The sequence below is a fragment of the Terrapene carolina genome, unplaced genomic scaffold (genome assembly GCF_002925995.2).
Source record: "Terrapene carolina triunguis isolate 2854851 unplaced genomic scaffold, T_m_triunguis-2.0 Scaffold51749, whole genome shotgun sequence".
Taxonomy (NCBI): domain Eukaryota; kingdom Metazoa; phylum Chordata; order Testudines; family Emydidae; genus Terrapene; species Terrapene triunguis.
Window position 1 is genome coordinate 38,729 of NW_020716100.1, and position 9,395 is coordinate 48,123.

At 48.9% G+C, this 9,395-nt stretch overlaps 1 protein-coding gene across 2 annotated transcripts; it reads right to left on the reverse strand.

Moving 5' to 3' along the window:
• Positions 1 to 438: 438 nt before the first annotated feature.
• LOC112120193 (tripartite motif-containing protein 15-like) lies at positions 439 to 7,644 on the reverse strand. Of its 2 annotated transcripts, XM_026647295.2 has the most exons (6): positions 7,420 to 7,644; positions 7,167 to 7,189; positions 6,258 to 6,373; positions 5,342 to 5,381; positions 3,545 to 3,604; positions 2,112 to 2,197 (listed from the first exon to the last, which is right to left on the reverse strand). In XM_026647295.2, the coding sequence occupies exons 1-5, from the start codon at positions 7,618 to 7,620 to the stop codon at positions 3,550 to 3,552; spliced, it is 435 nt and encodes a 144-aa protein (XP_026503080.2). In that variant the 5' UTR covers positions 7,621 to 7,644; the 3' UTR covers positions 2,112 to 2,197; positions 3,545 to 3,549. The 2 variants fall into 2 exon arrangements, with proteins under 2 accessions (XP_029770330.1, XP_026503080.2); XM_029914470.1 differs by lacking the exon at positions 5,342 to 5,381 and having other exon boundaries at positions 439 to 2,197.
• Between the last annotated feature and the right edge of the window lie 1,751 nt (positions 7,645 to 9,395).

The window sequence follows — 9,395 nt, forward strand, 5'->3', positions numbered from 1 at the left end:
TGTTGAAATCCCACCCTAAAGACAGTTTGGAGTGAAGGTTGTGGTTACATTTCTGTCGTTTGCTTCCTTTAGGGGCTGAGAGCTCCTGCAGCAGGGGCCAAAATCACCTTACTAGTACATGGGAGAGTGGGCAACACTGATCGTCACATGCACACACCCTGGGGGAGAAGTTTATCTAGGGAACACAAGGGAGTTCAAAAATCAAGAGACTGACCTAAAAATACACTATAATCTTTTATTAAAATGTCATGATTTGGGGCCCAATCTCGTAATTTTTGGGAGTCAGACTCATTTTTAATCTCCTGAAGTTGACAATACTGCATTCCCCACAGGCCCCTGAGCAGCCACGCATGGACTTTCAGCCACTTCCCACATTGGGGGGAGGGGGGAGTGTTATTAATCTGGAGCCAGACAGCTGGGGGTGCTGCTGGGGAGGAAGCAGCTTTATCAGCTCAGAGCCCAAATAGACTCTTTTTTACTGTAGATCCCCACCAGAGAAGGGCAGGGAGTTGCAGAGATTGTGGGTGACAGAGAGATGTATGTTTCTCTGTTTCTCATCTCTTCCTCCAAAGGGATCTGTTTAGAAACAGCAGGGCCCAGGTGGAGAAGTTTATCTAGGGAACACAAACAGACCAGGCAAGAGGAAGGGCTTTGGGCAGCGGGGCCCGAAAGCTGAGCACAGAACATAACTGGGCATTCAGAGGCAGCCTGAGCATTTCAGAGCAGGCCTGAAAAAATAATCTATTTTCATTCCCACCATGTACTCAGGTCCTGTCCACTGTGATCACCTGACTCTGCACAGGGCTGGCCCAGTGATTGTGGGGAGGGACAGTGAGAGGATCATTAGACAAACTTTACTAATATATTTTCCCTGCGTGTAGCTTTGTCTTTATCCTCCTTTCCCAGGCTCCTAATGCAGAGAAGAAGGCTGGTCTGGTGGTTTAGCTGTTTATTTGGAAGACCCAGGTTCAAGTCCCTGCTCTGTAACTGTCTTCCTATGTGACTTCAGGCAAGTCATTTATCTGCTCTGTGCTGGACATTCCTCTCTCTGAAATGGGGTAACAGCATTTCCCCACCTCACAGAAGTGTTGTGAGGCTAAACACAGTGTACACCCACCCCAGTAGATATAGTGACTCACAGACCATTTTCTCTCTCAGACATGACTGCAGGGCCCACCTCCCCACTCCTCAACATCCCTGGGACAACCACAGCAACCGCTCACCTGGGGAAGGAATCCTAAGGCTATTTTAATGCAACACAGGAGCTGAAAACAAGGGGGAGGAGCCAGACAGCTCTCTGCAGGTCACAGTTTGAGCAATGCATTACAGCCATGACTAGGTTCCCTTCACATGATATGCATGTTCTCTTTTGTGGGACCACGGAGTCATACAAGTCTTGGGGCTCCTGGAAACCCTCCTGCCCCCTTCAGAGACAGGCAAGCTGTGAACCCCTATTTTCCAGTCCTTGCAGGGCTGTCATGGTCCTTCAGAGGGAGAGAGACAGAGACAAGCAGGAGAGACCCACGATGGGGCAGAGACAGCAGCTTTTCTGGTCTGTTCACTTTGCATTTAAATGTCTCTGCAAGAACATGGGAGCCATGCAGGGCCAAAGAGACTAGGATATCAGAGGCCGGAGAAGCTCGTTTCATGGGACTGGGAGCCATGTGCCACCGGGTGCCTCAGGAATAGAGAGTGAGTTGGGAACCTACACCCCAGACCCAGAAGAAAGGGCGGAGTCTCTCCCCCGTGAATGAGGTTGGTGGGAAAGTAAAGATCGGGGCCTCGCTATCAGCACTGAAAAATGCCACCTGCCCCTGTTCACAGTCCAGAGACACCTGGATCCTGCTGGGGACGCAGCTCAGAGACAGGGGGGTTGGAGGGGAGGTGAGAGCCTGGAACTGGAACCCCCACCTCTGCACAGCCCAGATCCCCCCCTCAGGTGCCGCACTGAGCTCCTCCTTTCTCTTCACAGACTCTCTGGCCACCCCCACAGCCCAGGCTGTCCCATGCCCCACCTCCACCTCCCAGCAATGTCTCCCTGAGGTGAATCCCTCACAGCCCAGCACACAAGGAGACGAATCAAATCTCTGGGGATGTTCAGGACGGTTCAGCCGTATGACGTCCCAGGTCAAAATTTTCCGATCCACAGACAGGAGAAGCCGGGGATGAGCCGTGTCTGGATCCAGAGTCACACTCGCTGGGAAGAGAAGCAGAGTACTTCAGAGCTCAGCCCCCGCAGGAGAGCCCACCCCAAAGAGAAGTTTCTGGATGGAAAGCCCCTCAAACCAGGGGAAGGGGAAAAGGTGCGACAGTTCTGAGGGGCCTCTCTACTCCATTTTCCTCATTAAATATGAAAAAGGAACCTGGGGTGGGATTTTCAGGAAAACCTAAGGGAGTTAGGGGCACAAGGCCCATTGGCACTTAACTTGTGCTCCTGACTCCCTTAGATGCTCCTGACAATCCCACCCAGAAATGTCCATGAGCAGTGCCGGGGCAGAGTAAAGGGTGTTTGGGGGCCTGTCGGTGAGACTTTTGCTGTGTATTGGCTGTATGTGAACTGGCTGCTCAGGCTGATGTCAGGATCTTTGGGGCACAATGAAGCCAGGCCCCCACTCAACTCGATTAGGTATTTCTGTGCCTGTCACACGACGGCTTTGGACAACACCTGATCAGTTCCAGACCAGATGGGCCTGGTTGAGGCACAAACGGGCAGAACCCTGCTAACTTTGGGGACAATCAGAAAACTGGAAAAGTCCAATTTCCACTAAAGTCAGGCCCACAGAGGCCCAGGGTGATGTGGGCAGAGAAATCTCTCTGGCTCTCCCTGCTGCCACCTAAATGTATGACAGGTAGCTGCTAGGGGGAGGTACACTGCATTGCTTATGTAGGCTGACCTGTATGCCCAGCTGGGCTCCTCTCCCCCAATACAGCCGCTTCCCACAGGGAGGCCCCTTACCCTCACTATGCCAAGCCCCCCAAGCAGGGCCTCCTGCCTGCCCACTCCAGCCAGTCCCCTCATCACCCCCAAGCTGGTACCCTCACCCTCATCCGGTCCCAAATTTCCAGCCATGCCCCTCACTCCCACTCTGACCAGCCACCCCAGCCATGCCCCTAACTCCCCACTCCAGTCAACCCCCACCCCCCCATAGGTGGGTCTCACCTCACACTGTCCAGGCCCCCTAGCTGAAGTCTTCATTCCCTCCCCATGCTGGCCAGATCCCACTAGCTGGGCCCCTAACCTCCTCTGCACCCCAGCCAGCCCTCCTAGCCATTCTGGCCAAGCCTCCATTTGCACGGAAAAACTTGTTAACAGACAAAGCTCGGCCTACATGAGCAAACGTGTGACAAACTAGTGATGTAATCTTAGCTTGCGGTTTCCTTCAAATCTAATCATTTTTATATTGTTTTAGTGTGCTCTGTAATTCTTTCTTTCTTTCTACTTTAACAAGAAGTAAACAAAGATATTATTTTGGGGAAGTTCTTTCCTTCTAATTTAGTAATAAATAAATAATAACAATAATAGCAATTCCACCTGGAAACGTACCCTTCTCATCTGATCCCATGGATTTCCCCTTTCCTGTCTTCAGTTCCAATGGCAGAACATCTAGTGGAAAGAACAGGGGAAAGAGACAAGACTTCATGCTGTCGTGTTTATGGGGTGTCCCTGCTCTTTGTTAATATAACTGCATTTTGGTTATGAGAGAGAAACTGATAGAGCCAGACATAAAGACAGACAAAGCAGTGAAGAAAGAGCCACATCCATTTTTCCAGTGTGGCTAGGTTAAAACTGATCAGAAACTTTGCCTTTTCCCTCTGATGGCAGTGTAACCCAGTGGTCAGTGTGTTTTGTCTCTGTCTGTGCCCAATCCACAGAGACTGCAAGTCTGTAACAGCCCCAGCAAGTTCCTTAGTTCAAGCTGTAGAGATTCCTGTGCTCAGCTGAGGGTGCTTGGTTTGATCCCTAGGTCCTTGGTTTGATTCCTAGGGTTGGCCACAATAGTGGCTTTCACGTAAGAAGGGACTTATCTGGGTTTGAAGCATTGGGGACCTCAGGTGTTTGGGATGAGCTTTGTCTGTAGAGCAGAAGTATATAACCCACTGGTAAATGTGGTGTGTCTCACCTCTGATCTACAGAGGATGTGAGTTTGTTACAACACTCAGGTAGGAAGCTTGGCTCCACAGGTAAAGTTCTTGACACTCAAGATTTTAGCTCTGAAGCCCTAGTTCAATCCATGCTGTGTTGGTCAAGCTAGCAACTGTCACAACAGCATGTCAGTGCACTTTACTGTCACTCAGCAAGTTACACCACCATCCAAAGAGACAGCATCTCAATTTTTAAAGACAGGGAAAGTGAGGCTCACAGAGATTAAGGACTAGATTTTTTTTCTTCAGACATGGCTGCTTCTTTATGGTGTAGAAAGGACTGATATTTTCTTTTATAAATTCCCTCAATTATTACATCTCACTCTTGTCCCCACTGTGGAACAGAATTATCCCTAGAACTGAGCAGAGACTAGTTTTCCATCTTTCAAATATTTTAGAGTTCAAAAATTTTCTCCATCTCAAAATGGGACAAAAAATTGAAGTCTTAAAAATATTTTGTAACTCAAAATAGGGGGGGAAATCAGTTCAGGTGAATCAGAATGTTTCATTTTGAAAGTTCCCAAACAATTCCTTTTTAATTTTCACCTTCTTTCTAACTTTTTTTTAGTCTAAATCAGCTGAAATTTTACAACAAAAGGGCACTTCAAATTTTCCTTTAAAAAATGTCAACATGAAACATTTTGACAACTATGACTTATTTTTTCCGCAATTTTATTTGAGTGGTTGCCCCATCTCAAAAAAGATATATTGGAATTGGAAAAGGTTCAGAAAAGGGCAACAAAAATGATTAGGGGTATGGAATGGCTTCCGTAAGAGGAGAGATTAAGAAGACTGGGACTTTTCAGCTTGGAAAAGAGACAGCTAAGGGGAGATATGACAGAGGTATATAAAATCATGACTGGTGTAGAGAAAGTAGATAAGGAAGTGTTGTTTACTACTTCTCATAACACAAGAGCTAGGGGTAGGCAGCAGGTTTAAAACAAATAAAAGGAAGTATTTCTTCACACAATGCACAGTCAACCTGTGGAACTCTTTGGCAGGGGATGTTGTGAAGGCCAAGACCATAACAGGGTTCAAAAAAGAACTAGATAAATTCATGGAGGATAGGTCCATCAATGGCTATTAGCCAGGATGGGCAGGAATGGTGTCCCTAGCCTCTGCCAGAAGCTGGGAATGAGCAACAGGAGATAAAATAAAAAAAATAAAAAATAAATAAAATGGATCGCTTGATGATTACCTGTTCTGTTCATTCCCTCTGGGGCACCTGGCACTGGCCACTGTTGGAAGACAGAATACTGGGCTAAATGGACCTTTGGTCTGACCCAGTAGGGCCATTCTTATGTTCTTGAGCTGGGACATTTGTTGAAACTGATTCCCAATCAGTTCTAATTATCCCCATTTTAAAGATGGGAAAACTGAGGCACAAAGCACGACACATTTTTCAAAAGTGAATACTTAAAGTTAGGAGATTAGCCTTTAAACACAGGGATATTGGACAGATACGTTCACTCCCCAATACCCATTACCACTGTGGAAGGAACCAGGATTTGCCCCAGTTAGTTCTTAATTAGTTTCTGTCTGTTACTATTGCCCAAGGAGTTAGCAGTGGATTCACAGCCCTTTGGACCAGCCCAGAGTGGGGCCTGCAGGCCCTGGGGAACACAGGGGTCTTTGGGAGCAGTGGGAAACCCATCTGTGGAAGGATTCTCCTTCCCACCGGAGCCCATTTACACTGCATCATAAATAGGGAAGAAAGCCTAGCTCTGGCCGGATGAGAACTGCCCCCGTGCAGGAACCGGCTAAGACAGTCACACAGCCCAGCAGAAGGGGCAGGCCCAGGCCAAAGGGGACTCTGCTGCACTGACTCTGGGCAGGGCTGTTACCCATAGGCTGCTCCACTTGGGCTGCACTTTAAACAGCCCCCAGCCCACTGGGGATTCTCTTAGCCCCGATCCGGGAGGCATAGCAACTTCCCGGATCTAGGCATAGCATAGTTTTGAACTGCGGGAGAAGGGCTGTTGGTCCCTCTCTGTAGAATGTGGTTGAGTAACTAATTTGGGATTATTCTGCTGGCTGCTGTGAAGTGGCTGCTGTCTTCTCCTGCAGTCACAGAGTCTTCTCTCAATGTCCCCTCCTAGCTCCTTTCTCGGTACCTTTCAGTTTGTTCAGGGTCAGCTTTACAGCAATATTTTTCTGACAGAAATTGCTGAGGCTCCTTTCCAGCTCAGAAGAAGCCTCCAGCAGCTGCTGGAACTTCCCCTCCTCAGACCTAGAGAGAAAAGAAACATTTCTCTGTGTGATTTTATTACTACATGCTAGTGACAGTAGCTGGCCTGAGGGTCTGGAGTCTAAGGGCCTGTCTATCTGGGGAATTTTCTAGCAGAAGTATATGCGTATGGTTATATCACTGGAGCTCTGCCAGGAAACCCCCTGGGTTGACAATCTTATCCAGCCTCTGAGCAGGCACAGCCCAGGCAATGGCAGCACAAGCTTTCTACGTAGTGGCCACTGATGTGCTTCAGCACTGATCTGGAGACCAGCTCTAGGGATGAGAAGGGAGTTGTCTCCATGGCTAGTTCAGTCCCTGGCCTTCATCTTCTGTGAGCCAGGATGTTCCCACGTTCTTGTATTTATTGCATGGTGGGCATCTTCCCACTAGGAACTGGTCTGAGAGCCCCGCTCGCCCATTCCTGAAATGATTTCACCCATGTCACCAAACCATAAATTAGGTGGTAAATGTTCTGATCACTGCTGACCTGGGTAAAAGAGTAGCCAATGACGCAGTGGTGAAAGACCCGTATTCCATCCCCAGACTCCTGAGGCAGCCAGTCCCCCAGAGATGGACATTACCATGTTTAGGGTAATAACCCTTCTCCTAGGACTCCAGTCCTGTATAAAAGGGTAACACCCCGGGGCTAAGGGTCAACACAGGGAGATTGGTCTCTGAAATGACCCTGCCCCACACATTGTGCTGTTGTGCCCTGGGGAGATGTGCTAATAAGATTCCCGAGCCCCTTTCCAGTGCTGAGAAGCATGAGGGGGAGTGAGAAGGAGCCACATACCTGCTCATGGTGCTTCTGATGTCCTAGAGGGGAGAGAGAAAAAAGGGAACTCAGTCCCACATGCCCCACACTGGGTATCCCTCCTGCTCTGGAGGGGACTCACTGTACCGTTACCACTTCTGTCCCAGAGGGAGTTTTTAGGAGAAAGTTTGCAGCTTTAAACAATTTGATACATTTATTTTCCAAAGCTCATGATTCAGGAACCTGCCCATCCCTGTGTAGGGATCTGAGGGGGGGTTATAATGTCCCTCACCTGCAGGAATTCACTGGCTGGCTGCCGGCACTTCCCCTCCAGCTCACTGATCTGCTCACTGAGACGGGAAATCTCCTTGGAGAGTTTGATGACATTTTCATCCTGCAGTTTCACAATCTCCTGGTCCAGCTCTGCCAGCCGGGCCAGCAGGAGTCGCTCTTGTTCCCTCAGGAACTGATGCAGCTGCTCAAACTCAGACATAATCTTCTGCCTCTCAGCTTCTGTCTGTTTCTGTAATAGACAAAAAGAAACAGAGAGAGGCCGGTCAGGGTCACAGAGAGGAGTCATGGGTCAGGTCATAAAGCCCTGGGCATGAGGGAAGGAGCATTTCACTGCAACCCCTGAGAATTCAACACCTGACACTTGAATGTGCCCTGGGGTCACAAGGGAGAAGATTTTCCCACAGGTTCCAGTTTGGACCCTATCTCCCTTCGAAGGGAAGTTTTTGTGTCTCACATGAGGAGGAATTTCTGTGCCCATTGCCTTCTGGAGATCCAGGTACCGGGCAGCAAGGAGTGGGGTTCAGCCAATACTGACAGGGACTTTGGAGAGAGGCCAGGGGAGAAAGAAAAACCAATAGAACAAACAGATGAAAAAGCAGCAATATTGTAAGTAGGAAGACAGGATCCTCGTTGTTTTTACAAACCGTATTGAGACACAAAGAGAGAGAGAGAGACTCCACCAAACATACAGAAACTGATTCCCCCTCTCCCCCCCCACACACAGAGAAAAACCCACAAAGAACAGACAGCTACTCTACATTTCTCTTATCTTTCTCTCTGCTGCAACTGGGGGGTGGACGACAGGGGCAGGTGCTTGGTCCTCACTTCACTCTCTGGCCCCTCTGGGGCTGTGTGGGTCCCAGGCCAATATGCCCTTTCAGGGTGGTAAGCCCCAAAATTCCACACAGCCTCCCGGGGATCCCTTATCCCTGCATCCCAAGGTGTGGTGGGGGCAGGGATAAGGGGTCCCCAGGGTGCTGGAGCACACTGCACCCAAAGCCCTGGGGATGCACATCACTGCTCTGCAGCCAGCAGCAGCCAGCTGGGGGTGTGTGTGTGTTTTCCCTCCGATACCTTCATTTTATATCAAACTTCAAAATAAACAGAGAAAAATAAATAAAAAACCAACCAAACGAAAACCTTTTCACTGGACAGCCCACTTTAAACATTAAGAATTGCAAAGTTTCATCTTACTAGTTTGACAGCCCTGGAGCCTGATATCCTAATTAGCCTCAGAACAGGGGCACATGGGCATTTTCCTGACAGCGTGACTCTGCCTAGAGCCGGAGAGCCCAATTCTCAGATTAGATGGTAGTTCAATATAAAACCTTCTCCCACTGCAGCCATTCTACTGAGAGAGCCACCAAAGGAGCCAATTATGCCATGTATGTACTCATGTGCTCCTTGTGGGCACCTAAGTCCCATCAACAGCAGTGCCACACTTAGGAAATAGGGTGGGCAGTAGAGTTTTCCCACAGTGCACCACATTCCTAGGGCTAGAGTGTCGACACAGGGTGTGTGTGTGCTAGGCACTCTGGGATAGTGTTACTTTGACTCAGGTCTATGCACAGCAGTGTGGATGCTATAGCCCTAGGTTCATGCACGAGTCAGAAAAACATTAGCCTAGGGTTAAAGTGCAGTGTAGACACTCAAGCCCCGGGGTTCCCTGATACAGGTCAGCTGACTCAAGTCTCACTATCCCTTGGCCTACATTGCTGGATAGACATACCCTCTGGGGTTATGCCAGCATAGCTACAGTGCTATAGTATACGTTCAGCTCAGGTTGACATTCCAGTGGACAGGGAGTCGGAAGACCTGGGTTCTGTTCCTAGCTCTGCTCCTTGGTGACCTTGGCAAGTCACTTACCCACCTTGTGCCAAAATGAGGATAATGATATTGACCTCCTTTGTAAAGAGCTTAAGAACATAAGAATGGCCTTCCTGGGTCAGACCAAGGGTCCATCTAGCCCAGTAT

Bases quoted from the DNA above. Each gene is read 5' to 3' on its own strand.
- LOC112120193 (XM_029914470.1), bottom strand. From the start codon at position 7,620: ATGTCTGAGTTTGAGCAGCTGCATCAGTTCCTGAGGGAACAAGAGCGA. The intron at 7,190-7,419 runs GTGAGGGACATT...TCTCCCCTCTAG, and splicing joins CAGCCAGTGAATTCCTGCAG to GACATCAGAAGCACCATGAG. The intron at 3,605-6,257 runs GTACCGAGAAAG...TCTTTCCACTAG, and splicing joins GACCCTGAACAAACTGAAAG to ATGTTCTGCCATTGGAACTG.